The sequence below is a fragment of the Caloenas nicobarica genome, chromosome 1 (assembly GCF_036013445.1).
Source record: "Caloenas nicobarica isolate bCalNic1 chromosome 1, bCalNic1.hap1, whole genome shotgun sequence".
Lineage (NCBI taxonomy): Eukaryota > Metazoa > Chordata > Aves > Columbiformes > Columbidae > Caloenas > Caloenas nicobarica.
This window is the reverse complement of record NC_088245.1, coordinates 103,945,279-103,962,520: the sequence shown is the minus strand read 5'-3', so window position 1 is coordinate 103,962,520 and position 17,242 is coordinate 103,945,279. Positions and strand designations below refer to the sequence as shown.

The 17,242-nt window shown below is 39.1% G+C and overlaps 1 protein-coding gene across 3 annotated transcripts in view; it reads left to right on the top strand.

Moving 5' to 3' along the window:
- Window positions 1-17,242, top strand: part of ARHGAP6 (Rho GTPase activating protein 6) — a 340,849-nt gene that overhangs the window by 285,082 nt on the left and 38,525 nt on the right. For all 3 annotated transcript variants that reach the window (XM_065639447.1, XM_065639453.1, XM_065639463.1), the window contains exon 3: window positions 14,453-14,524. In XM_065639447.1, the coding sequence (XP_065495519.1) occupies window positions 14,453-14,524 (72 nt within the window). The remainder of the gene's footprint in view (window positions 1-14,452; window positions 14,525-17,242) is intronic.

Below are 17,242 nucleotides of genomic sequence, written 5' to 3'. Positions count from 1 at the left end.
GTTGGCTTGGGTCACAACCTTAATGCTACCTTGATGTAGTGCTTTGGTTTTAACATGCATCACATACCAAAGTATATTTACATTTTGGTACAAGTGGTGCATACCTTTACTTTGTACCTTTGGGTTTATTTTAATGATTCTCAAATATTTTGGAAAGAAAATCCAAAGGTCAGCCTCAGAATTTATCCTCACTTTCCAGAACTGACAATAAACATGTTACCCAGCTATTTTAGCAAGTGAACCAAACGTAATAAAAGAGATTAACTGCCTTTACTAAGACAACTGTTTACTGTGTTGATGCCACCTATGACAAGAATGCATATCCACAGTTACTTATTGTTAACAGCAACTAGGTCATATACAGTAGATTCAGTAATTACAGCAAGTGTTCCCCTTTCTGAGGGAATTGATTTTTTCAGAGTTATTGGGATATTTGGAGAGATAGGAGTTAATTCTTAATTTTACTGCCAAATCTAGTTTGTTCGATTAGTTGTAATGAATATGATCTAAGGCCGGGTTTAATAACCTAAATGCAGTTGAGTAGTTTAAGGGAAGATCTTGCTTATGCTGCTTGAACGTGTGCTGTTGTACATTTTTACATGCAAGTTTTGTAGCCATTTCCACCAGATGTGTGCAGCTGAGCATCTGCTCACATGAAGTGGGCATTTGTCTCCTGTATGATCTGCTTTAGTGAGGTGAAGTTCAAGGAGCAGGCCTGGATAAGTGTGTGATTGCAGACAGAGGATTGAGACAGCCTCATCTCTGAAATGGAACAAAACATACGTAATTGGGCTTTCTGAATTTTTTGTGTTCATTGTTGCACTTTGCCCCCAGTACATTCCAGTTAAGCTCTCAATAAAAATGGGAATTCAGAGTTACATGTTCTCTGCTTCTTGTTTATTTTGGCATGGAGTAGTTTTTTGGATCTGTTTTTTGCTTACATTACTCATCGTTGTATTTCATTATCCATTTTCCTTAACACTGATAGTGACTATGATTTTTATCTGGACTTGTGTTTTTGCGAGGGCTTCAGGCTGCTCATTGTTTTTACTCACTGGCCATGTTATATGTTTTACAGACTGTTCTAACCGTGGAAAGCATCTAAGTAAACTGTATCCTATACTTTGTGGAGCTATGGGATTACCAGCCGAATGCTTTTGAGTTGGCATTGGTATATCTTTTAAGTGAACACGCTTATTACTGACCCTCCTAATGCCAACCTCTGCCAGTTCTTCTCATATAAATACTGTCTCTAACATGATCCTGTGAGTCCATGGATTTTGTTTCAATATAGCAGTGTTCATGAAGATTATATTAAAGGTAAACAAGACCATGAGCTGAATTCTGCACATTTACACTGCATTAGTAAATCTTGGAGATACTGCATCAGGCTTGCTGTATCGAACTTGGTCAGAGGTGAAATTTCTATCTTGCTGATTTTGAGATGGAAGCTTCCCTCCTCTCAAATTCAAATTTTCCATGGAAACATGTGGGGTTTGTTTTGTTGTTTTGGTTTTTTTGGTGTGTGGTGGTGGTGGTGGTTTTTGTGTTTGTGGTTTTGGTGGTTTTTTTGTTGTGTTCGTTTGTTTTTGTGTGTGTTTGGTTTTTTTGTTGTTTGTTTGTTTTTCCTGAAGATTTTCTTTTCCTCCTGGGGGAAAAAAAATAAAAACCTCTCAGTCTGCAAAAAAAGTAGAATAAAATTGACTTAATGTTTTAAGCTAGGAGAAGTCCCAGCTGCTGCAGGGGAGCGGTTGTAAGAGTACGCAGCCTTACACTCTGCTACACAGGAGTCTGTCAAGGTGAAGGTGACAGGAGCTTTTCCAGGCAGGGAGATAAGCAAGCCAAATATATATATTTATTTATTTGCAGAAATTTGAACATTTGTGGTTGCTTGGTTTGGTTTGGTTTGTGGTTTGTTGTTTTTGGTTTCTGTTGGTTTTGTGGGGTTTTTTTTAAATTGACTTTTTGCCACCATTGAGACAAGGAACAGAATGGAAATGCATGAAGCTTGCAAGAACATAATTTTTCCAATGGGAGAACAGGGGCAATAATTTGTTACCTTCAAAACTGAAGAAATTTTTTAGTGAACTATTTCCTTTTTAAAATTTTGCCATGAGGTAGGTTGGGGTTTTTTTTTGTTTGTTTTTGTTTTGGTGTTTTGTTTGTTTTGTTTGGTTGGTTTTTTGTTTGGTTTGGTTTTTTGGGGTTTGTTGTTGGTGGTGGTTTTTGTTTTGGTTTTGTTGTTGTTGTTGGTTTGGTTTGGGTTTTTTTGTTTGTTTTAATAAAAGACTCTGTGTAATGCTCAGCAAATTGATTTCCAAGGCTTTCTTGTATCACATAGCAGGTTTTACATGTCCATTTACATCAGGAAAACTTTATTCAGCATATCTATTCCATTAATTAGAAACAAGCTAACATTTAAAAAAAAAAGTTTTTACTCACTACAAAACACTACAAACAGCAAAAAAGTTTATCTTTTTAATAATTAGTTTGTACTTCGGTAAATAGCTAGAAGCTTTGATTGAGAAGCAGCATGCGTTTTCTTCAGTGCTATATGAGTACATAACAGAAATAGAAAATGCTGGGCTTCTTGGCAAAATCAATGGGCACCATTAATGTGAACATGGAAAAGTTAGTGTTTAATGCAACACCTTCAAAAGAAAGATTTGTGTAACTTCCAAGAATCTGCTTGTTGTGGAGATGTGTTTTGTGGAGGTGGAGGAAGGGCCTGGGGGCAGGGCTGGACGCTGAAGGAAGACTTTGCTGCAGAGCTCATGGGGCAGGAGTGCTGAAGGGCAGGACTCTTTCGGTGGGTATCATAATAAAGGGAGGAGATCTTGCTGAAACTCCAAAGATAAATAAGGAAACACTATGATGCACATTTCCATATTGACATGCCGTGTTACTGGAGATGGGACCATGACCAGAGGCCTTCATTATTAGGGCAGTTGCTTACTTAGATGCTGACTGTTGTGGGTTTTGGGTACTGCTCTTATAAATCCAGATTCAGAGATGACTGAATGCATATATTTGATGTGAAGTCCCATTGAACTTAGAAATTACTTCTGAGAAATAAAAAAATTCCTATCTAATGTAATTTCCTGAACTACACTTGAAATAGCTATTGACTATAGGTACGTATAAATGCATCCAGTATTTTGTCTCTATTAGTGTACCACACAGAAATCTCAGCTTCTGTTTTAAAATGTTACTTATGACCACTGGCCGTATTGAAAAGTTCAGACACACGGCCTGAGTGAACAAGTGTTTTGCAAAATTAGGTGTATTTGATTCTTTTCATTTGCTTTTAAAATCTTTGTGAGGACACTAGTGTTAAACAGAGGTGTTCTCGATTGTGTTCTGCCCAATCTGTCTTCAGTACTTGACGTAGTTTCGAATACTTTGGTTTCGAATACTCAACTAGGCTGTCCTGTGCTTTGCAAATAATCCATGTAAACATGTGGTGATTCTATAGTGACTTAAGATTTTATGCTTTATTACAATTCAAAGCCGAAGAATAAATACCAATAAAAATATCCCACGTGAGAAGCTTTTGAACCTTTATTAAGAATATTGACATTGCAGCCTACTAATTTCTCTGTTCTACTTGCCTTTGGTGGAGCTTTGCTTTAACGTGTGTGTTCTTCTGGTATACATATTTTAAAAAAATTCAGTTGAAAGTCAAATTTATTTCTATTATCTTACATGTATTGCTCCTTTCAAAAGTGCATTAGGGAAGTATTTCTGATGAGGATTTCTTCTTGTGTTAGGTAGAAGAGTTAGTTTCTAAAGTTTCTTCAAATGCATGGTTTCAGTGGAGGAGTTCTGTTTGGTTCCAGAAGTGTAAGATATATCTCTAAACACTAGTTAGGAAAGACTACAGATAGATTTATTTTAACAGATCTGTGGTACTATATATATCTTTGTATTAGGCTTTTACACTGAAAAGGCTACCTAGGGTTTTAATGGAGACCTAATCTCCTGCTGAAGGTTTTTAAGAATAGATTAGACAAATGTCTACGTGACTCTATTTCTGTGCAGGAAGTCAACTCAAGCCTTCTGCAGAGCTCATCGTGCCTTTTGTCTGTGTGGTTTACATTTTCAACACCTGTTCCTGTTAATTAATAAAAAAGTATGTAAGCCGTATGATCGATTGATACAAAGGACAGATAATTATTACAATGAAACATTATTAGAAAGAAGGTCTGTTGGTCATTTTTCAAAGGGATGGCATCTCAGTTATTGGGGCCACCAGCCTGTCCCACAAGAGACTTTCTGCACCGGGATTTCACTTCCTTGCACTAAAGACTCCTCTCCTCATTTCATTTCTTCATCAAGGCTCTGTCAGGAATATTATGAACTAGTTTAATTAGCCCTGGAGGGAGCAAGCTATGAAGGCCATTTTATTTTTCTTGCACAGCTCTTTCTTTAAGGTGAAAGGCCAAGGAAAGGCTTGTATGAAGGGTTCAAAACAACAAGGCAATGGTCAGAAAACAGGGGAGACCTGGATGCCTCAAACCACATCTGTGACCACCAGCACGTCCCCTGAATTCCAGAGAACTGGGGGAATTTCCTTTTTGTTTGAAGAGCTCAACCTGTGCTCACGCCTAAAGCAACCTGTGGGAAAGCTCTAAGGGAGATGCAAAGAAACTCGGTTGCTGCTTCACCTGCCACGACAGGCGTGCAAGCCAGCTTATCAATACAGAAGAAGTTCAATGCCAGCTGAATGCTAGCAATTTAATCTGGTCTGCCCCTAGCCCATGCTGTACTGTGGGGATTAAAGGGAATTTTCCTTCTTATCAAATCAAAAGCCATTTTGACGAGGAATGGCATCAAGCAACTCTCCTCCCCTCCAAACTATAAAATGACATTTTGTTTAGGTAACTGATGCCAGGACGCAGTCAATTTTTCCCTGCCCCCAGTGGACTGAAGGAAGTTTTAGAGCTGTTATTTGTATTTTTCCTATCTCAAACTACAGCATCAAGGTTCCTGTTTGTTTAGGGTTTGGTGTTTTGATGTTGCTTTTTGTTTGTTTTTCAGTACAGGTAGAATATTGTTTTACTGTAGTTGTTTTGTTGTAGCAGTGTAGACACTTTTTGACCTATTTTACTGTCAGGAAAGTACTCCAAGAAAGGGATGCTGTTCAGTCTTTCTCAAAGCTTTTAAACCTCTGTCTGTTATCATGGTTTGTGAATGTCTTCCATGTAGAGTGAAGGGCAGCAGCAAAGTCCCTGATGTACCACAGTCTGTTTAGTTAGGAACTTACCGTCTTTTGAGTTTGAGGAAGCTCCTGCCACACTACAGATACTGCTACAATGGGAAAAAATACAGTGTTTGTGTTTTGTCTTTCACCTGCTAGTTCACATTGCTGTTTCATGAATCCTGTTGTCAGTCTCAGCATAGCAAATGCTGCCCTGAAGTACAGAAGTTGTTCCCGCTAATTTCAGTGTATCCAGAGACATTTTTTACATGCCTTATTGACACAAGACATGTGCTCCATCAAAAGACCTTCCCGGAGGAAAATGTCTAGTAAGTTACCCTTTGGCCCTCTCTCTCTCTGTGTTTGTTTTGGTTTTGGTTTGTGTTTGTTTGTGAGGTTTTTTAAATTATTATTAATTAATTATTTATTTTAATTTTTATTTTATTAGAGTACCACGATTTGGGACTTCTTATGGCCCAGGAAATCCTGCACTAATGTAGGCAATGAAGCAAGCAAAGCTTTATATTAATTGAGAATCTGACTCAGTCTGTCCACACAGAAGTCAGACCTGCATCTTTATCTATTTTCCCTTTCTAGGAATTCACCTACTTTTTGCTGCTCTCCAGTGAGAGCCACAGAACGGCATACAAGGGCATTTCACCCTTCCTTTGTAATCCTCTAAAAGCTGCCAGGTAGCTTCGCAGGCTTGTTTGAGTAAGTTATTTCCATTGTCCCTTCTATATATGGCAGCAGCAGCAGTTTCCCTCATCCTAGCGTAAAAAAGGGTTTGAGGAACTGTGTTTTTTCATGTCAAAATGAGTTGGTTTCCTTAGGTCCAGCTAAAGGTTTAACAAATACCAATAAGCTCCACAACAATTTTAGTGTTCTGATTTTTCATTTCCTCTATTAAAACTCACTCTATATCTTGTTCTTCAGAGTTCATGTAATACAGCCATTTTAAATGGGTTTGTAAGTATTTAAATGAATTAAAACTATATATTTTTTCCACTCCAGTAATGCCAAAATCACAGAATCACAGAATGGTTGGGGTTGGAAGGGACCTCTGGAGATCACCTGGTCCAACGCCCCTGCTAAAGCAGGTTCACCCAGAGCAGATCACACAGGAATGTGTCCAGGTGGGTTTGAATGTCTCCAGAGAAGGAGACTCCACAACCTCCCTGGGCAGCCTGTTCCAGGCTCTGGCACCCTCAGAGTAAAGAAGTTTCTCCTTGTGTTTAGATGGAACCACCTGTGCTTCAGTCTGTGATTCTTGTCCCTCATCCTGTCGCATGGCACCGCTGAAGGGAGTCTGGTCCCATCCTCTTGACACCCACCCCTGAGATATTTATAAGCCTATGAAATAGCTGAAGAGATTTTTTTTTTTCAGGTTTTCAAACACAATTATTTCTAGTCAACAGTTTAAAAAAAATCAAATGAAAAGCGAAGACAGGGAAGTTTATTCTTGGTTTTGGTGTGATGGTTTGAAAAATTCTGAAATAATTAATAATTCTGATCTTTTAAGGATATTTATACACAGCATGCACAAACTGAAGGAAGGCATTCTCTTTGTGTTCTCTGAAGGGTTGCTTTTGGTGCAGCTGTGCTTATGTTCATCTGCTAGACCTGCAGCTTCCAGCACCACAGGAACGTGGTGACCAGGAGCAGGACTGGAAAGCGGCTCCATCCCAGCTCTCCCCATTCCTCTGGCTCTGGTTTCTGCAGCCCTGACCTTGCTCCAGAGCCCAAGTCCCATATCCCCTCTGTACTGAGGTTTGGCTCTCACCCTTGGAGAATGTTGCACCTGCATTTGCCCACCAGTTAATCTAGTCCCTCATGACAGAGAATCATCAGAGAACATATTTGAAAATACCGAAGTATTTTCTTCCAACGTATGTACTTGGGGGTTATTTAAAACCTTATATACACTAGGGAGGGTGTAGGCAAGTGAAGGTAAAATGTGGTGTTTTCTTATGATTCCTCTGTCCACGGGAATTCAGCAGTACTTGCTATCTGAATTAGAGCATTACCCAAAGCAAGCTTTTTTTTGGTTTTTTTTTTTGGTCAAGAAGGGTTTGTACCTATCTTGTTACAGTTATAGTCTATATTTGTATCCTTGCTGTTTTCTGACACATACTATTTATTGTTCAGCAAGTTGGGACATGACTCCTTCTGGTCAAAACAGACTTTGAGAATAGGGTTCAATAGAAAGGCTGCATTTTTCACTCTAACGGATTTGATTCTAGTTTCAAACCACTCTTGTTTAGATGTGTTTTCCTAAAAGACAGGACAGGCTACTGATAATATGCTTAGCTGGTATAAATTAGTATGTCACCTTTGCCTTCAGAATAGATGTACAGCATCAAAAATCTATTAATACCTGGCAAGCAAATTATGGAGGGATTTTTTGTTGGTGGTTTTGTTTGTTTGGTTTGTTTTTCAATTTGTATTGAACTCATATAAGGTTACTTTGTAAACAGTTATTTGATTACTAAAATTCAAGTCCCTGTAGGGGTGCAGTTTTCTTTTGAAGCAGTTTTGCCTTCTAGACAGGTTCCATGGCAAATTATGAATAGCTCCTAGATAAATAATTCATATGCCAGTATGACCGAATTCTTAGTGCTCCACAGCAAAGCAATGGTGTATAATGGAGGATTTAAACTTCCAGCAGCTGCACCACCTAAACCTGCATATTTGGACTTTGTAATTCCTCTGTTTTTCACTTTAACAATCATAGAATCATTTTGTTTGGAAAAGACCTTTTAGATCATTGAGTCTAACCGTTAACCTAACACTGCCAAGCCTACCACTAAACCATGTCCCTAAGAACCTCATCTAAACACCTTTTAAACACCTCCAGGGATGGTGACTCCTCCACTTCCCTGGGCAGCCTGTTCCAATGCCTGACAACCCTTTCTGTGAAGAAATTTTTCTTCATATCCAACCTAAATCTCCCCTAGCACAACTTGAGGCCATTTCCTCTCATCCTGTCACTTGTTACCTGGGAGAAGAGACCAACACCACCTCCATGCTACAATCTCCTTTCAAGTAGTTGTAGCAATGCCTTAGCCTAGAGGGATTGAAGCCTATATCCAAAGAAGATGCACTAACCACAGGTTACTGAAAAGTCTGATGGGATGAGGAGGAAGAGAACAGAAAGCACACCTCTCTCTGGTGGTTGTGGGTTTTCTCAAGTGGTGGCAGTTGTACACGCTGTGTGTTGCTGAGAACATCGTTTCCTGCTTTCCCCACGTCTCACTCAGTTTCTCACCATTGCCCTGAGAAGGGTTTGGGTTGGGCAGCACTTGTGCCTTGAGGGCTGCTCCGCTCTGGTCCCCCCTGTGTGCAGCCCATGGGCAGCTGCAGCCCCTCTCCTGGAGAAAGGGCTCTGCCCTTTCCATGCTGTTTCTTCTGCCATAAACACGTTCAGCAGGAGCTTTCTGGAGAGAGAGAGAGAGGCTGAAGCTTGTTTGCTGCATCAGAGAAAGCAGGATGTAAGAGGGAAGCTGCCCCCGGGCAATTCTGTGGTGCCGGTGGCGGTCGGGCAGCCCTAACCTGGCTCCGTGGGCTGAGGTGGGCACCTGTGAGCTGGCTCCCACCTGGAAGGTCATGGCCGCAGCTGAGGGATGCGCTTGAAAAAATATGGCTTTTCTTCCATCAGCTGCAGGCTGGCAAGCATGAAGGAGTGATGATTTAAGACAAACCGAAATAAAGAGGGCAATGGAGGCCATAAGGAGAAGCAATGTGAGAAACAGGGGGATAGTCCAATGCTTCCGAAGCAATACAACAATCTGCATCATTGAAGGAGTTCTTGATGTGTGTGAACTGCCCAGGACAGGTTAAAGGGAACAAGAGAGTGATGGGAAATACCTGTGGGCTCAGCCCTTCCCTTTTCATATCAATTTATGTGCCAAAATCTCCAGCTCCTGCTTCTCTCGTTGAAACTGCTTACCTTCCATTTGGGCTGCAGCTGACAGTGCTTTGGAAGTTACTGGGTGAGGACAGGGCATTTCAACGAGAAGTTAATCTAAATAAATATTTCAAGATGGACATTTATAGTCACAGAAATGGCTAAGTAAAACCATCACCCTCTTCTTCAGCAGAGCAGCTCCAAGTGTGCATTCAGAAGCAAATTTGCTTTGTATCGTGACCCAAAGAAGTGATTGCAACCACAAACACAGTGCAACTGTCAGTGAGTGAAGCGCAATCGCATCTTCATTGTGGTCTGTCAACAGAATTTAGCAGTGTTTTCTGATTGCAGAGTCTCTGTTAATTGCGTAGGGAAGAGAGGCTGCAGCTTGACGTTCGGCTCGCAGGCTGAGTGTGGGAGGCTGGCACTTGGGAAGTGAGTTGCTCTCGATGGCTGAAGTGAACCAAGAAGTCTGCAAGAGAGGTCAAACTTGGTGCTTTGTGGTGCCCTTGGTAGTGATCTTCAAGACAGAATGCACTATACTTTTAGGAAATTAATTCTATTTTTCTTTCTTTGAATGCAATTAGATCCAATTGCTAATGCCTGGTAAAGGAAAAGGGCCGTGAAGGTAACTACTATGAAGAAGTAATTTTAGAAATCTCACAATATAAACTTTTTCATCCATTTCTGTTTCGATAAATGAGCTATGGGTATGACATTAACCTCTCACATAACTCCTCTCTTTATACTGTGTACAAATAACCCTTAATTGTGGAACATGACAAACTTTCTTCCCTAAATGGACAAGAAACACAGCTGTCATAAGCAAAGGAAGTTGCTGATAGATGGAGAGGAGAGTTCTCTTTACTCAGTAAACAACAGAAGGTCTCTTTTGTCATAAACCCATTGAATTAAATAAGTTTAAAGTCTCTGAATTTGTGAATTATGTTTTTGATTAACAAAAAAAGTGTCCTTGCATGTAAGTAACACAAAAGGAACATCCATTCCTATAGATAATCCACAAGCCCATGTATAAGGAAAGTGCTGAAGAATCATACTATCATTACACGTTCACTTTGAGCTATTACCAGAATACCTTCCATGATCTGATGTCTAATACTATAACAGTGTCATAAAAATGACTTTAAAAGCTCAGGTGCTGTTGTACTTTTTACTGCGTAATATATTAATTATGAAAAAGAAAAATAGATTAGGACTTCACAGTATAGTTACTGTTCAGTGACATAATATGAAACTAGTCCCTGAATGTTAAGTCCAGTTGTGCCACTGACTCTGTCATCTTGAACAAATTCCCTGTACCTAATTTGTGATGCTTTTGCTTATGCTGAGCAGCACCTGTACCTACCAAATAGACTTGTTGATTTCCATAACTTTAAGAAGAGTAAAGCAGTACTAGAAGTAAATAACAGTAACAGGATTCAGCCCACGCTCTCTCTCTTTGAGTCATATGTGGTGTTGGTATGTGGTCTTGTGCAAAGCAACAGCACAAGCTGACATTAAAAGACAAAAGTTCTTTCTTTCCTTTTTATAACTCTTAGAGCTGAAATTTATATATCCTTAGCCTGAAAATGGCTTCTTTTAACTTAGTTTGTAGAACAATGGTCTAACTTAGAGTGAAATTTAGGCCCCGAAATGGGCTATATGAAATCTGGGATTTGAGGGTGTAGCTGCTAATTAAATGGTGCTAGTGGTGACACTGCAGGTGAATTTCAACCTTAACCCAAATTTTCAAAAATAATAATCTCAGAAGTCAAACTCCTCAGATTCTTGTCCAAAGTTGGTGTATCGGTGTACTTTTCACTTAAAGAGTCCTAAAAAGATGACCTAATTTTTCAAATAGCAAAGTGTTTTTGGCATTAACTGAACCTGGAAGTGCTCACCACTTTGGAAAAACAGGTCATGTAGCAATTTAATATGCACTCAGGGGTTTGATTCTAAGCTCTTGGTCTTTTAAATATTTATCATACTAGTCTTAATATATAGATGCCTAGAGAGTGATGTATGCATTCTAGTGAAAAATGCAGTGAACAGATAAATTAGTAAGTACTGAATAATCCAAGTTCGTTTCTGCCTGGGCAGGTGATCTTCAGGAAAAAAAAAAAAAAAAGGTTAACAAAGAAAAAAAATGCAGCTTCCTTCACTTCGGCAGTTGTTGTCTTTTGAGAATTTCTCTTGCCTTGCTAATATTCTTCAGTGGAATCTGTTGAAGGAGTCATACTTGTTGATCTACAGAAAGAAGATATTAAGTGATAATTTTATACACAAAAGGCTGGACAAAAGCCCAATGGCATTTGTTACTTCGTGCTTTAAACATTTCCAAAGCATGAGTGAGAATAGCAGGCAATAGTTAATAGCTCTTTGGGCTGATGTAATACTATTTTGCATAAATATCTGCTAATTAATTTTAAAATGTACAGTAGGTATTATGTATGGGTAACAATGCTTTGCCTGTTTCCCAAGAATGCTTTGGATATTAATTATAGTCTCAAAACACACTGCAGATAAATGAACCCAATTAATAATGTTTAGTACTTAACATGTAAAACTGCTAGAGTTGCAGAAATCCGTAAGTGTGCTATGAATATTTCAGCAGTGCTTATGCCTGATATAACTTAAATCAGCAATCATTTCAAAACGTATTTATTTTTACAGAATATAGATTGTAATTAACCACATCTTTTGCTGGGGGAGGAGAAGAACTGGAACTAACCTCTTGGCATATCCCCTAAGCTTTAGCTTTTCACTGAGATTCTTCTTTATTATTTTCATATGCAACTCTCTCCTGCCATGGGGTTAAGTGTAAATGTACATGATTGTAGCCCCACTGCCTTCAGTGGAACTGCACCCATTTACGCAAGTTAAGTGTCTCTTATCTGTCGCTCTGCAATCTCTTTCTTTGCTCAGGAGTGCACAGAGTGGATGCTTTTCTGTGTTTTCTGCTTTGTCCATGTCCAGAACTGCTTCCTGTTCCTTACATTTTGCTGGGCCTGGGCATCGCTCGTATCCAAAATTCAAGGTGTGCAGAGACAAATGTACAAATGTGATCTCAGCCTGTCATTTACTGAGGATTTACTTCACTGTTGGAGTTGAAAGAATCATCCATTAGGAACAAGGTTTAGAAGAAGGCTTTGATAGTTTGGCCCTAGACGCCATTCACATATTTTCCGTGTGGATATGGATGCCATTTGTTCCTGTGTTCAATACTGAACATCATTCATTTTTCCTGTATTTGTGTTGTATTTGACTGTGCAGCACTAAAACACTCCAGAAGTGTCAGTTGTGTAATTATAATAGCAAACCACTATATTTTACACCCAATATCAACTTTTGTTCCATTTTTACATCTTGATAGACTTCAGTGGAATGTCAGAATATCAATAAATGGGTCTTTGGAGAATAAGGCTCCAAGACTCCCCAGAAACATAAGTCGTTTATTGAAAAGTTACCGTGAAGCAGTAATTTGAATTTATAACATGAAAAATAATTTGAAAATAATTTATATATATAAAGCCAGAACACAATGGTAATAGGGAACCCAATAAAAACAAGCAGTACTGTCTCGTGTATGTAAGCAGACTACCAACTATTCATATTGCCAAGAAGTGAAAGAAGAATTTCTATAATAAACTCAGTCTTATCAACTGGAAATGTCAGAAGGTATGAAAAGACTGGGCATATTAATCAATCAAAGTATGATTTTGAGCTATGAACTTGTCATGTGCCCGTGAAAAAGGAAAATCTAATCATAGGCTGTATCAGGCAATGAATTGCCACCATTATATTGCTGAACTCTCAGCCGGAATACCTTATCTGTCCATTCTAGGTAGCCCTGTTTCAGAGAGATGAATTCTCACTGGAGCAGGTGCAGAAAAAGGGGAATTACCATAACCAGCAAATGCCAATGTACCTCAGGAGTCAGGAACCATGTGTCATAGTTCAGTGATTGCTGGGAGCAAATTTCCTCTAAATAAATGCAGAGTGCAACTGCGCAAGTGGGGTTGATCAAATCCCAGATACATAAGGAAAAATAAATGTTACTGTTAAAGTAAAAGGATATTAACTCGCTGTGAAAAAGTCAGAAGTTGTCCAGCTGTCTGTTGAGCAATGTTCTGGGCATGGCATTCAATAGGCGTTGAGGGAAAACTATGGGGAAATGGCTTGTGTTCTCTTGTGGCCACTGATTGCAAAAATGAGAGTTTATCGATGAAGATCTACTTCACTGTGCTGTGCTGCCTACTGTTAAAGACCACTTAAGACACTGGTTTACATAACTAGAAAAACGTGTTGAGGCAGATTATTTGGTGACCTTCTTACTATAAGGGTGAAAAACAGACGCGGTGTGTTCCATTTTGAGGTTTTGCCATATTACAAAACTAGTAAGGAAAAGGTACGTGTTCATTAACCTTTAGCTAGAGTGGTGCCTATGTTAGCATCAGTCTTAGTCCCTATGTTGGGCCCTTTATATTGCTTTGGAACTTAAAAAATTCCAAAGGTACAAGTTAAAGCAGGCCCATGTCTTAATCCCTGGTATTTGTTGAGACCTAATGAATAAAATTCATTTTTGTTGACTTTTCATTATAAAAGATGCTGCTGAAGGAAATAATGATAGCCAGCCTTTTGACATAATTGTTTCAAGAATGAACCTGCCTATGCTGCTGCTTAAAATTTTTGATCCTTAGAACCTTAGTGAAAACTTGGATGATACATAGGGTGTCAGAACAATAATTTCTTTGAAACTTGTAATCCATCTGAACCAATCTGGACATGGTGTACCGAACTGCAGGTTCCCAGTTCAGATCTGATGGGTCATGTGAAGGTGGCCAGCTATCACCCAGCTGGTATGACTGTTGTGCAGAATTTATCCCAGAGGTTAGTAATCTTCCCTCTCCAAATACTACCTTCAGCTCCACACCTGGATCGCAGCCTTGTGACCATGGATGAGGGCTAACCAGTACTTTTAGGTTTATGGGACCTTGCTATCAAGGGCATCCAGCAACAAATCTCCATTGTTAAGTCTTCAAAATTAGCTTTGCATTCTGCTACATGGGCTGTGTGACCACACACATGTAGATGTGCCCACCAGCATGCAGTGGGATACATGTGGGTTCCCCAGTACAACGTCAGCATTTGAGTGAACCAAGCAGAGCTCCTTAGGGCTGAAGGACTGTGACTGTCCCCAGCGTTTGTGAAGTCTACCCCATGCCCTTCCTGACTCCAAGTGCCGCAGCCGTCTCACACTGTGTTCCTGCAGCTTGTGCAGCAGTTTGTTCAGCATTCTTGCACTTACTTGCTTTTTTTTTTCTTTTCTTTTTTTCCTCTTACAGATGGACAAAAGAGGAAGAAATCATTAAGAAAGAAACTGGACTCGTTAGGAAAGGAGAAGAACAGAGACAAAGGTAAAATAAAATGAGCACATATTTACTGATTGGGTCTTAGTGTTGCATGTGTGATTTCTTTGGTCTTAAACATGTACTTTCTGGAGTAGGAGAATGTTACTGAGCTGGTGTACTGCCTAGTTCCAAGTTGAAACATATGCCTTACCATTTCTGTTTGTCATTAGTATAATCCAGATCTCTTCAACCAAAAGCGTATTTCCTGGGAGAAAAGGAAGAGTTAAAGGACTGCATCTTTTTTCCTTGTTCTTTTTCCCCATTTTCACGATCCAGTGCAAAGTACGATTTGGATAACATGATCCAGTTGTTTACCTCCATTTGCACTCTCCTCTTTCAATTTACAAAGCATGTGAACCCAGCCCTGCCCAAGGTAGTCAGTTGATTTGCTTTTCTTTTTTTAGCTCTAGGAAAATAGCTGCTGTTTAAAATATATAAATGCTTCAGTGCTACTGATCTGTTGGGTTTTAATAGATTCCATGTGACATGGATTTACAGATACAGTTGGACTCTTTTATTTGAATGCTAATCTGCTTTATGGGCTGGGTTCTAATCCACTGGACTTGACCTGTGATTTGCAGCTATTTGAGCTAAGTCTAGACATTGAGACCTGAAAAGTGTCTCTGAAGTTACAGTCTTCTGCATGAAGGTCATTCTGCATCTAATTTTGTGTGTGCTCCTGGAAAAATGTTCTGGAAAAGTGATACTCAAACTCAGTATTAACACCCCAGCTTCACAAACACACAAGTTTATCGCAAATGATTTGGTTACTATGTTTTTGCTTGTAATCTTTGGTAGAAGGATAGAACTTTGAAATTCCATTGAAAAAATGAACATTCCCACTTCAAAGATACTTGAAATATTTGTCAGGAAGAAAATGCTTTTTTTTTTTTGCTTTTGTTGTTGTTGTTGATGACTTCATCTATGTGATTATTGTTTTATTGGTTTAAAAATGGCTATGAAAATATTTGCATTAATTCTTCTAAAACTGAAAGTTCCCTGATACATTTGTTTGGATAAATCCAGTTGCCTCCCAGGTTGGGTGGTGAATAACAAATCTTTCATTTGTTCTGAGAATTACTTGATGTAAGACTGAGGCCACATGCAGATTGAGTCTTTTTGAGGAAGAGGTTTAATGATTTTTATTAGCCACCTTTGGTGAAAAAAATCTATCTTGTACTGCTCCTGTCAATGCATTGCATTTGGCTACAGTGTCATTAGTCATTATTTGCTTAGTTTCCTTGGATTTTTTTCCCCATAGCTCTCCATAAAGTTGAAGGTACAAAGCAACATAGTCCTGTGCAAAACCTTCCCTGCATTTGCCAGATATTGATCTTCATAGTGGTCTGCGGAGTGCTTTTCTCCATTGGAAATGGCTAACCACTTTAATTTTTTATGTTCTGTCACACACAAATTTTTGATTCACTAAGAATTTTTATCTTTCCCCCATATGGGTAGCACAACTTCAGTAGTCTTCTTTGAAAGTTTTTATTTAGAAGCTCTTTTCAAAGTTTAAATACAGTTTATCTTTTTATTCTCACATTTTATTTGCAGTAGTAGATTTTAGCAATAAAAAAAATTATTTGATAATTCACCAAAGACCTGATTTTGTTGTGTCACCTAAACATGGTGGATCTTTGCAATTGCACTTCCCAAGATCCTCCAGTGCCTCTGCAGTGCTGTGCATTGGGATGCAGTAGCCTCCTTTGGTCATGCATACAGATGCTTATCCCAGAGTTGCTCTTTATTTCTCTAAATTCTCTGTTGCCGAAATCTTTCCAACAATATTTTTTCTTACATTGCTTTGTACTCTTTTTGACTTCCTTATAGCCTTGTTTTATTTCAGCTGACCTCTGTTTCTGATAATTAAACCATACTGGTTGAGCACTTAAAAATACTAGAATATTGTTTTCTGCTATAACATTTCTGTTTGGGGGTGGAGTTTTTTGGTGCTTCTGCCTTGCATGATAGCATTTACACCCTATTGTGTTAGTAACTTTTGGGATATACTTTCTGTTTTCATTCAGATGGATTTTCTGAGTGCACTTTGCCGTTTAGGGCTCAGTAGTTGCCCACAGCAAAGGTCAGCACTTTATACTTATTTATCCTTGTATATATTTATCTACTTCCTGTTTTTCAGCATTGCTTATATCTTCTAGTTAACTATACCCAAGCATTTTTAAAACTCACTATGCTGATTCTCTTAATTTTAATTCCTTTTTTTTCCCTCCCTTCTTTTAACTGAAGGCATTTCAGACATCTGCACCTCTGCTTTTATCCTCTTTCTTCCATCTTCCACCACCTTATTCTCATTTATAGAGATTTCTTACATGCTTTCTCCATGTATACAATATTATGGGAGCACCTCCCAAGGGAAAATACCCCAGCACTACTCAAACAGCGCAATCTGTATTTCTCTCCTTCCTTCAGGATGTCTGTATTGTCAGGGGTGTTGTGTTGGTCAGTAAGGGTACGAAGGGCCAGGAAATTGGAAGGAGTTAGGTTCCCAACCAGTCTGTGTCAGCAGAGCGAAGAGAAAGCCATCTTGGCACTTACTTGGTGCCAACAGCAAATGTTAGGCAAGAATAGCTCAGATAGCATATGGTGCCCTATTTCTCAGGGTTTCTGTCCGTGTTTGTTTCTGGTGTACTCTTCTCTGCCCTACTGAGTTATTAAAGATCATCTCCCCCATGGATACTCTCTGAGCAGATTCTTAATCCATGA